This window comes from Caretta caretta, chromosome 7, assembly GCF_965140235.1.
Source record: "Caretta caretta isolate rCarCar2 chromosome 7, rCarCar1.hap1, whole genome shotgun sequence".
Classification (NCBI taxonomy): domain Eukaryota; kingdom Metazoa; phylum Chordata; order Testudines; family Cheloniidae; genus Caretta; species Caretta caretta.
Genome location: NC_134212.1, coordinates 41,821,283 through 41,833,774, shown reverse-complemented (window position 1 = coordinate 41,833,774; position 12,492 = coordinate 41,821,283). Strand labels below are relative to the sequence as shown.

General features: G+C 35.0%; 2 protein-coding genes across 3 annotated transcripts in view; one reads left to right on the top strand and one right to left on the bottom strand.

The window, feature by feature from the left end:
* Positions 1 to 12,492, bottom strand: part of CENPP (centromere protein P) — a 315,918-nt gene that overhangs the window by 137,727 nt on the left and 165,699 nt on the right. The window lies entirely within an intron of this gene.
* ASPN (asporin) overlaps positions 6,357 to 12,492 on the top strand; it is a 36,804-nt gene continuing 30,668 nt past the window's right edge. Inside the window, exons 1-2 of the mRNA XM_048858365.2 lie at positions 6,357 to 6,615; positions 11,947 to 12,208. Coding sequence (XP_048714322.1) covers positions 11,971 to 12,208 — 238 coding nt within the window. The 5' untranslated portion in view covers positions 6,357 to 6,615; positions 11,947 to 11,970. The remainder of the gene's footprint in view (positions 6,616 to 11,946; positions 12,209 to 12,492) is intronic.

The window sequence follows — 12,492 nt, the reverse complement described above, 5'->3', positions numbered from 1 at the left end:
TCGTCTGTTTAATCCACTGCTCTCTCACTTTCTGAGCAAAGGATATCTTATGTTTTTATATTATGTGGGATGAAGAGACAGTTTATTACTAAGAGTATTTATAATGCATTTCACATTCATTATCCTGAAAACCATGAAACAGTCTTACTGCAACAAGAATAATTTGTTCACATACTATAAAAGTGGTATAATTCGCTCACCTCTTCAGAGGTTACTCATTGTACATTTACTTGCTGACCAACACCAAAACTGTTTAAAATCACTACTAGCAACCTAAATGGAAATGATTCCTTCAGTAATATGTGCCATCAGCTTCCAAATAGTTTACATAAAGCAACAGGGAATTTTATTTTCCAGACCACATATACATTTAATATGTAATCCTGAATTTATGTTTCTTTCAGGTTACATGAATGATGCCAATTGAGTGGTGAAAGTAACACATTATTTTGTGCATTTTTATAAGTATGTAAATCCATTCAAAATTGCTCTAGCAAACATTTCTAGTGACCAAAATAGGGAAACCAAAAACTTAAAATACTTGCATTAAAAAGTCTATAAAAATATACAAAGATCTCGAACAACCTGTTTTGGCATTGTGTGTTACTGTTTATACAGTCCGTTAAAGCTAGAAGTTTTTCTATATTCTCTTGTGACATTTCTCAAGCTTATAAACATGCTGGAATACTATCATGCAACACCCCCATGGTGGGTCACTGGTTGTAAGGGATCGAACCTGGAATCCTCTGCATCTAAAATCATGAGTCTCCATTACCTGAACTAAATGATTCATATCTGTTAAGGCTATAGTGGGCTCAATCATTATTTTTTAAGCTGAAGAAAAACGTATTGGGAACGGATGGAGAAAGTGAACATATTTTACAGGTCTACCAGCCTCATGTACGGAAAGCCATAGTTTCAATCAAACAACTTATACTATTATATGTGCTACCGTATAATTGATTCTGCAAGTTAGAGCTATCTGAATTAAATTTCTAGATTTGATCCTTTCTTCTTGCACTGATTTGTAGTTTTCCCTTAAGACTGTGGTAGAAGAGTATGTGTGCTGAAGATCATCAAAAGACCTTGTGTGGTATGTATGCGACAAAAGTAGTATTAATTTGGAAATCTGAATGATTGACTATAGACTACTGTTTTTAGAAACATACAATATTAGGCTAAGACTATGATGGAATGAACTCGTCTATTAATACTAAGGTCCTAATTCAGCAAAGCACTTAAGCAAATGATCACATCCCCTCCCTGCATAGAATCATAGATTAGGGTTGGAAGAGACCTCAGGAGGTCATCAAGTCCAACCCTCTGCTCAAAGCAGGACCAACCCCAACTAAATCATCTCAGCCAGGACTTTTAGTCAAGCCAGGCCTTAAAAACCTCTAAGGAGGGAGATCCCACCACCTCCCTAGGTAACCTATTCCAGTGCTTCACCACCCCCTTGTGAAATAGCTTTTCCTAATATCCAATCTAGACCTCCCACACTGCAACTTGAGACCATCGCTCCTTGTTCTGTCATCTGCCACCACTGGGAATAGCCTGACTCAATCCTCTTTGGAACCCCACTTCAGGTAGTTGAAGGCTGCTATCAAATCCCCCCTCACTCTTTTTTTGCATACTAAATAAGCCCAGTTCCCTCATCCTCTCCTCATAACTCTCTTCTTCATTGGTTCTCCATTACCAAGCATTCTATAATTTATTTTATTGTATCTGAGAACACACGCCTAAGTGAGAACATTCATATGCTTTGTAAAACAGAGTTCAGAGAATGAATTTAGTGAGGTAATTCCTTCCTGTGTATTATTAATATTTCCTGAAGTTATATGTAAACTTTTCCATAATGAGAACATGTATCTTTCAAGAAATTTGGTTTAGAAGAGATCCAACAAGTCAACCTACTAAATGTTACATGCTCACCTTCTGAAAGAAATGTAAAAACACAGCTTCTTCAAAAACACGTAACAGGTTTGACAAAATTCATTAACCTGGAGACAAACATGCAAGTTGCAATAAATGATGTTTACAACAATGCCAAGTTATAAGTCTCACATTTTGCTGTTTCTAAAAGTAATTTTAATGACATTTCACACAAATCGACTGGAAACTATAACTATTTTAAGTTTAGAGATGCCAGCTTCTAACATACTAATTTATTTTTAAAAGAGGAAAACAATGCAACACTCATTAAGAGAACATATAGTACAACCCCAAGTGTCACCCTCACACACCCCAGAATGAAAAATTGGTTGATGTCAAACAGTGAATTTAAGCATCTCTTGTAGCTTGATGAACAAGTGTTTTTAACATTACTCAAAGCAAAGGCTTTGATCTATTTTACTGCTGTTGTACAATGAATCATGGAAGTATCTACGGGTTTGGACAGACTTTTTTTCTTAAAACTTCCAAGCCAATGCAAATAAAAATAACTTTAAATATTGCCCTTAGAACTGAAAGCAAGATAACTCTGTAGCAAAGACTCATGTAGACAGATCCATTGTCAACTACCCTGTCATATCATTGACCCAAAAAAAGATATGGCAAGAACAACATACATATATTTAGGAAGTGAGAGTTTTACTTCTTTAATTATTTTATTTTGTTAACAAGGAAGTACAGCATCAGCTTGATTTTGTGTTTCAAAACAGAAAACTTTTCCTAGACTCTAGTAACTGGAAGACTCAGTAGCTTGACACAGGTTGTGGAGCCTCTCAGCATTAAGTCCGTGATTTGACTTCAGGTCAAGATGTAGTTACTCAGGGCTTGTCAACAGGGTGCAGCTAATGGAATGTGATTTCTAAGGTGCACTACTTGGTACTTCAATGTAGTACTGTTTCAAATAGTGCATGAGGGAATTATTAGTGTGCACCAGCAGGGTCTACACAGACAAATTAGTGCGCAACATGTTAGTGCATTTTAGAAATCATACTCCTTTAGTGTGCATTGCTGTCCCATGTAGATATGATCTTTACAACTGTTAGATTATCTATGTGACCATGATTGGGTTCTCAGTCCATTTATAATGGACAGGTATCCATATTACAAAAAAACATTCTCATAATGAGAAAGTTTGTAAGCAGTATCAGCAGATAGGCCAACAACTGAGTAGACATGGAGACTGAACTACTTATCTGGTCTCTCCAAGTTACAGTTGGGGAATGTTGACAATTTGCACTGCCACTACTCACCCTGTACCTTCTGTAGAAGTAATACAAAAATGCATTTACATAGTGCCTTTCACTACAGGTTGTCAAAGAACTTTTAAAAGTCACGTTTTATAGTTGGGGAATCTAAGGTAGATTACCTAAACCCAGAAAGGATGTCAACAGAAAAAATAGAACCTAGGCCTCTGGACTCCTATGTCCATCTCTAACCAGTGGACCACACTCTGCAATACTATCCCTTTTCATTAACACTTAAAAATTAAAGAAGAAAATATTTTTGTTTTGGTTGTTAACAGTATGTCTGAAAATCATGTGGGCACATGTTACTGTACACTTGAGTTTACAGCTCTTATGTACATGCTCTAACACAATACACAGACATATTTTCAGATACTAGTCATACCCTATTTGGTTTCAACATGTTGATAATTAAAGGTAGAGATGAAAGGCTTCAGGCTGTAAAGTGAGAACACGTTTATTTTTGGTTTCAAATATTTTAGTTTATAAGTCAGATGCTAAAACAACTTTTCAGAAAAAAGTTTGAGTGCATTAACACATACATAAAGTGTTGATGCAATAAATTTATGTTTGTTGTGTACATAAAATTAAACAAGCATAATTACTACATCTACACAGAGAGAGAGTGAAGAATCAAGATGAACCACAGAAGTGGAAGAATAAACTTTCCATATTCAAGTAGTGCAAATAGCATGGACGAACTTGAGAAAGCCCAGAACTTAACTAAAACCAAAACATATGACTGCATTCAAATGTACTGGGTTCTCAGTAAAAGAGAAATATGTCATGTTATTAAAATGTTATGGTTTGTCTCCAAGAGAGAATATGTACAGTCAGAGTTTACATGAAAATGATTAATGTAACCACCTTTAAAAACAGTGGACATTAATGAAAACTTATTTTGCCTTTCACTAAGACTTGCACACAAGCTTTGGAAAAAAGACAAAATTCAAACATACTGGAAGGTTTTAAGGACATATGACAACATATTCCTAATGATACGTACCCAGTAACCAAATATAGTCACTCTCAAAGGAAAAAATATTCATCATGGCCACATTCTACGGCGCTGATTTTGTTACACAACAAATAAATGTGTCCATCGAAGTTTCTATACCATAGCTGCAGTTATGTAATTTCTCACCACTAGAAAGTGGTCTTCTAATTGCATTATATACTGGTCTTGATTTGTGCTTTATCCAATCAGAAGTTAGTCTGTTCTTAAAAGTAGCATTTGTTTTAAAGAATATACCAATTTTATTTGAATAGCCTGCTATGTCATTAAGTGAAATTAAGTTAATTGCTTAAGAACAAGCCAAGCAACAGTCTGACGGTCGGACAATCTCACTTGTAATTAAAAATATGGACTAGATTTTGATGCAGTTTTATGGTAAATTGTAAAAGATTTTGTGAATTTTTGAAAGAACTTGATTAAGTTCCCAAAGCCTAGTTGGCCATATTAGGATTCCCTGAACTACTTTTTTTGTGATGTCATCAACTATTGCATAAAAAAATAGAGACTCTGAGGTTCAGAATTTGGAAGTCAACTGACTGCAAAGGTGATTATAAAATATTTTATTTTAGAATTTAAGTCTCTTCATAATTTTGAAACTATTTCAGCTAGAATCACCCTACCCAAACCTCCACTATTAAAGGAAAAAAAAAAAGATGCAATTATTTTCCTCCTATCCAAACTACTACCTCAACAATGTTCCCTTTTACTATTAAAGGGCCAAGACAGACTTCATTACAGCAATTTTATCCAAATTTGTTCAAGTAAATGGATGCACACAAACTCATTCTATATACAGACAACATATTTTCTTAGGAAGTTTGTTCTAATGCTGATAGGATTTTGAAATCTAGAACTACATATCTGAAATATTAAAAGGAGTATCATTGAACTTTTGGTGTGGGAATTTGATTGTTAATGAAAGGTAATTTCACTATTTGGGAAACACTGATCCATAAAGGGTGTATTACTCATCTACTCTAATCAACCTGGAACATACAAAAAAGAACAATGCAGTGAGCAACACGAGCCTTATTTTCTTTAGTATAGTAACTTCAGTTTGGAAATGTTAGTGTAGCATCTCTGCTTCTTTTCCCCCTTAAAAGTACAGTAGACAAAATAACTAGTGCTACTGAAACAAATCTGTAACCTTATCAACATGTCATCAACATGAACTTATAATTCCTTGCCATCCAAACATTTTATCAGGATGGAAAGGAACTAGAATTTTTAATCTTTTTTTCCCCCTCTTGCAAGATTATCAGAATTGTAACATAAAAAGAGCCATTTACATTAGTAATGACAAAGTAATATATCTATAAAACTGGATAAATGAAAATCCTGAATTTGTCCTAAATCGAGGGACATAAACCATTAATTACATTGACGATGCAAACAGCAGTATAGGTAACTCATGTTAGTGCCATATCACTTTAAATAGACAATCTGTTAAAGGTAAGGAGCATATAACCCTGCTTCTAACTATATTGGTATGGATACTGTAGTATGAATAATGTAAATGATTTCTATTTTTCCACGGACCTAGCTTAAACTTATAGCTCCAATCATGATTATAACATATTGCAGCTAAAGACTGGAGTTATGTTAACATAAGCAAGTTCCCGCAATAGGTATTTATTCCAATGTTCTCATTAATGACCATCATCCTTGAAACTTGCTAAAAAAAAAAATTACTGTTTTAAACAAAGCATACACTTTGTTCCTTGTATTTAATAATATAATGTAGGGTTTTAAATCAGAAAGTCTGTTGTACACTTGGTCTGTTGCTAGGTATTTACTATAAGTAAGATGTCTTATCTATATACAACTACATAAAAGGATAAGCAGTGTATTAATTTTACAGCTTTAGTCTTTGAATAGGTTTGATAACTTGCTGATCATCATCACTATTTATTCTTTGAATGGATGTGTGTTCACATTTTGGTAAATGCCACACTCTATAAGGAATGATGCACTGAAAAATTATTTTTAAAAAATTGTTCTCATATCAGAAATGGATTTGAATGGACTTCACTGTACTTCCAATGGCCAGGTGCCATCCATTATTATATTTCAGGTTTTACCAAGTCTTCTAACTAGATGTCTAGAGTTAAGCTAGAAGTTTTGGCTGTAATACAAGCAGTGATGAAAACCACATGAGTAGTAACAAGTCTTCTTAATGTCTTTCTTCAGTACTAAAATGGGCTAATCTGTAGAAGCAGTTTACTCAAGTATCATCCAGGGTGCCAGGCAGATCAGGAACTTTTCAAGTTGAATTTTTCCTTGGAATGCCCACTCTCAATTTCACAGCACTCAAAACAAGTTTGTTAATACTTACAATTTAAACAATTGAAATAAACCTCTTCGGTGGATTATCACTGCTTTTGGAAGGACTGCCACATTTACCAGGTATGTTACATTTTTGCATCTATTCACATTTAAACAGCAGTACAGAATTAAGCAACATATTTATATGAAGATAACACTGTTAGGTAAATAAGTGCTTTGCAGTACTAAATGATTTATAAAGTAAAAATATTTTTCATAGTATACTTTGTAGTTCAAATATTTTCAAGTTTACTGAAATTTTAGAATCAAAGAGTAAAAGCAACAGTGCTCTAGCTGGATTAGCAAACAGTAATCAACCTCATAAAAAGAAAAGAAGTGATTTATATTGTCACGTAAACATCTAAAGCAAAATATGATAAATCTTTCCTTGTTATTTTAACCTATGCACAGCCCTGTTCTATAATCATTACTTATAATTAATATACTACTAAAAGTCATTTTAATGAAAAATTTATTTTATCAAGTATAACAGAAAAAAGATTTTAAAACAAAAATAAAATAGTGAACAGGATAGATGTTTAAATAAGTGAAAATAGCATAAATGCTCATAGATTAATGTTCATCTAATTTTCAAGTTATAAGTAAAGTAGTCCCTATTCAAAGTCAATAAAATAAAAACCACTATCTCAGCTATTTTATTTAAGTCTGCATTTCTCATAGTTGCACTGTGTATCTTTAACATAATGCTGTATTTTCCAGAATATATCTTAGTTTCTTATATGTTCTTATTCAGAAAGTTGTTTAATTTTATTTTTCTTAAGCATTAGTCCAAAGAAACACAAAGAGTTAAAATATAAAACCATTTATTTTTGGGAAGGAACAATGACTAACAGAAGCCAAACTATTTTTAAATATAGTGGTCAAAAGAGCTACTATCTTGCCTTTCTTTGGACAAAAGCTCTGCACAGAGCAATGATTTGTGATACTAATGAACACAAGGATTTTCCCTGCCTGTCTTCAAGCAAAACCAATGTTTTATTCCTGGCTCATTTAAACATTTCCTTTTCAGAAACAATGCTCTAGGAAACTTGCCTCCCTTCATCAAACTACCTTAACAGCAGCTCTTTCTAAACATGGCTCTAAAAAGGACTAAGTCTTGATTACTCTGCTGTTAACTCCTTCAGTGTCATGGCTTAAGAAAACAATGATCACGTTACAGTTTTCTGCTGCTGGAATCTAGCCATAGAGTAATTTCAATATTTTTCTTTGAACATATGCATACTTACCAGGGCCTTCAAATCATCTTTCTGTCCACAAACTGATTTATTGTATTTTCTCTTGTAATCCACATTTACTATTTTAATATTATGAAGTTTCTGTACTGTTACACCGGAATTTCTAATCCAAGTTTTATTACATCTGAATGGCGTTAGTCACATTAAAATAACATTAAGAGTTTATCATAAACTTTATGTAATATTCTAGAAATACCAAGAACTGTACCACACTAACAAATGCATAAAAAAAAAGAGTTAATCTCTTCTGTATGTTATCTGGCAATCTGAGGTTTGGGATAAAACAGACAGCCTTTAGAATTCCAAATCATAGAGGCTCAACTGTGTCCTAAGGGGAGTCTGTAGAGGCACAATATTTTCTAGAGCAGTGGTCCCCAACCTTTCTGTGTGAATAGCAACGGGTACCACGTTGGGGACCACTGTTCTAGAGCTTCAGGGTGTGCAAGGAAAACACTACGATTGCAGTGCGTCTAAGTGCTGGGCATGCCTTCTGCACCCCACCAGCTTCCTGCCTGATGCTGGAGCACACAGCCCCCTCTACTTCACCACCCATACATTTGGGGTGGCTTGTCCTCCTGGAAGTGCTGCGAAGGAGCACTCTCTGAAGTCAGGGAAGCATAGGGACTCTATGCAGATGATGCAAGTAGAAGAAACGCTTCTTGTACCCTTTCCCACTCCTGCTGTATCTGGGCACAATCTCCCCCTCAGTGTTCTGGTCAATTATTAAGTGTGAGAACTGCTGAGGGTATACATTATCTTGACAACAGTAACCCATTTCACATACTTTATTACAAAGTTACCTATTTAAATATTTCATAAAATAGATGAATTAAAACATTTGGAGCATTTATATTAATCTACTGGGGTTTAAGCAGACACAAAAATTAGTAAAGAAGTTAGAACTGAGCTAAAGAATCACAGTGTTTTTGCAGAAAATGTTCAATACCTCTTCACTGTGTTTCACGCCACAAAAACATTTGAAATTTCAAATGGAATATATTTGCCAATTGCTACACACGTGCTACTTCCCACTGACATTTCTGTCACTTATACATCCATTTGAGACAGAGAATAAGAATGGGTACTCCTGATACCCTCCCTACATTATAGCATAATAATTTTTATATTCCCTGGGATTTCTGAAGTTACTTCCAGTATAATGAATGTAATACTTACACACAGTTTCAATAATATTAAGAACAATGATCCTGACACACAAAAAGCATTGGTCTCATATAAGTAAATTAAAAGCAACAATGTAAAACAACAAAAACACAAAACTGGAATTTAACATAGGCCAAAGCAACACATAAACAGACAATTAAACATTTAATTAAGCAATTAAACAAGGATCTACATCCATCCAACATTTCCCAAAAGAATTCTATTACATCCCAAAAAAAGATTATCTTATAAACAGGATATGCATTACAAAGTTTACAGCAGTGTCTCTTGGATTCTACATAGACTACCGTAGGATACACTCAGCTCCTCAAATTAAGTCTAAATATCCTAGTAAGTGGACAATTAGAGCAAAAATCAGGCCTTCTGAATCTCAGTTCTGTGTTCTAAACAACTAAACCATGCTGCCTTCTTCAGTTTCAAGTCAAAGCTATCTTTGCTCCTGGACTGGAGTACCTCTTTCATAGATCCACCTAATCAGGTTGGTGGACCCAGTTAGGTTTGAATTTTCCATGAAAGACTTATCACATAGCTGAGGACCACTCTATTAACAGTCTAGTGACTAAATATGATGGTCTTTTGTCCCCTGAATTCCACTACTTATGTATACTATCTTCACAGATCACTGGGGTGGTGGTGCGGGGTTTAGAGAGAGAGAGAGAGAGCAAGCATGTAAGGATGAAGTCAGGGAGCCAGTGGTGAATATTATACTCTGAGTCTGACTGATTACAGCAGAGAGAGTTTTTGAAATCCTACGCCATGGCTAAGGTACAAGAGAAAAGCACTTTCTTCATCTCCACTGTAGCATCTAGAAAGTCTTGAACTGCTAAAAAATTCTCAGTGACTGATTAAACCAGACAGCTTCTATTTCAAAGAACTTTTGCTTCTTATTCACTGTGACTATACGAACATAACTGATTGGATTCTAACAACATTGGCTACATCCATGGTAGCTGATCCATGTTAGGAAGGGACAAATCAAATTTATCCCATATTCCATAATTGTCTAATATGAAGCATCTGGTAATGTCTACTGTGAGAAGCAATTTCTATATTCCTAACTGACAACTCCTATATTCCTAACATAGTGTCTAATTTTTGCCAGTTTTGCTTGCAAGATTTCTAATGTGCTGAAGGAGTTTCAGCCACATATCTAGCAGATGGAACCATTTTCCATGTTATTAATTAACTCTGATAAGAGGTTTTGGAACTACTTTGACTGTTTATTAACGTTTTCTTTGGGAAAAGGTATTAGCTCTCCTTGGGCAAGCAGTTTAGCCATGCTCAGGAACTCATGTAGACAGTGACAACCTTGATGGGCAGGTTATTAAGAAGGCTGTAGAGAAACAATCTGGAACTCTCCAATTTCTCTGACCCATGTCAATATGATTTTCCACTGGGCATGGAACTGAGACTGCACTTGCTTCAATGGTTGATTACTTTCTTCCAGTCTCGGAGAGAGGATAGGCATCCAGGCAGATTCTTTTAGAGCAGTCTTCAGTCTGATACTATTGGCCACAATGTTTTGTTCACTTGCTTACAGACTCTAACTGGGATAATTCAGTAGTTGCAATGTTACCGTAAATAGAATCATGAAAAGATATTGCTGAGCAATTGCTCATCAGCCTTAGTGGCAATTTCACAGGGTTCTATTTGATCACCCCATGTGTTCAATTTATATGGTGTGCAATGCACTGGGGGAAATTGTCAAGAGATGTGAATTGCCTCGGCATTAATTCACAGAAGATTCAAGGCTCAGGCCTGAATGGTGCAGGCTCCCTGCTTTCCCAAGGATTAGTCAAGGGGAGTGGATGAGATCAATCTGGCACAAGGTAAACCCAGAAATTATTTATTACATATTATTAACAGGCATCATGAACTAACATCTGTCTCTGCTTTTGCAGTAAGATATATGTAATTTGTTGAGATGGTCTGAAATTTGGGAGTGTTTCTGGATTCCTAAATAGCATTAGTAGTGTAAAAAATACTTTTTAATCTACATATGCTAGACTATTCCTCTGATGTGGATATAGCCCAATTGATTAACATCTTTGAGACCTCTGCACTGGATTACTACATGGGACTGGGATCAGCCATAAGTTACAACCGTAAGTCTCATCTATTTAGATTGTAAGCTTTTCAGGGCAGACTGTCTATGACTCTGTCCATGTAGTACTCCAAGAACAATCGTGCCCTAATCTTGGGGTTTGGGCCTACAGGTGCTCCTGTAACACAAATAAAAATATTACTTCTGTTCCCAGGGATGGGCATTGGCTTACAGTTAATTTACAGGTACAATTTAAGTCTCTGATTTTAAACAATACAGACCTATACCATTTGGATCTTTGTCACATAAAAGATCAACTCTTTCCCTATATGCCATTGCAATAATAGTAATAAGTGCAGGGCTTTTACCAGGAATCTTTAGATCTGAATACCTAAGACAAGAGGCAAGTTGATTCTGGGTTTGAGAACTTACAACTGTAGATTTTTTTCCTCCTCAAATTTGAGGACATGACCAGAGAATGTTCTGATGGATGCATTTTATATCTCATATAACTATTTCCCATCCCCCTAGATGCAATAGGAACAATAAGTCTGTTTAAAACATACTGCAATTTAATGCTAACAGACATCAGAGGATTAATAAACTGGGATCATATCCTAAAAACTTGTAACAAGTTTTGCTACAAAACTCACATACAACATGTCTCATAAGTCTAGAGCTCACTGTACCACGCTCAAAACCTATTTCAGGGCATTATCAAGAGACCTTTTAATTGAGCTCAATAAACTCCTTAACTGTTGCATCAGCATCAACTATTCAGCAACTTCATTCTTATTCTTTGTAAGAATCATTTTTGGCTCTGGCCAAAGAGTGTTACAAGAGATGAATTAAACTAGAAGTATGAAGAAGTTATTTGTAGTTCTACATTTTCTAACTTTGGCTATATTTTGTTCTTTTCCCCCCAAGATTAGTTATTCTCCGTGAGAAGACATGAAAGAATATGTGTTGCTTCTCTTCTTGGGTTTGTGCTCTGCTAAACATTTCATTGGCCCTTCACACTTTACATTAAAGCATATGATGCTGCAAGATATGGAAGATGAAAATGATGATGATAACTCTCTATTTCCAACTAGAAGACCAATTCTGCAACAAGTTCCTTTTGATATATTTCCAGTATGTCCCTTTGGATGTCAGTGTTATATGAGAGTTGTCCACTGCTCTGACCTTGGTAAGAATAAATCTGCATGTTTGTCTATCATGGGAATTATTCTTTGGAAATTTTTTAAAGAGGTGAATTCTGCATTTCCATGAATTATGAATTTATGAAACAAATCGTGTTTTGAGGGATAAAGTAGTATTAGTTTTCAAGGAGACTAATGTTTTTACTACTAGATTGTTTCAGTCAGATTTCCAAAGGATATCATCTATGAAGTTCTCTCTCTGAGGCCTTGTCTACACACACACAACTTATACCGATTTGTTCAATACCAGTTTAGAAACTGATGTAATTAA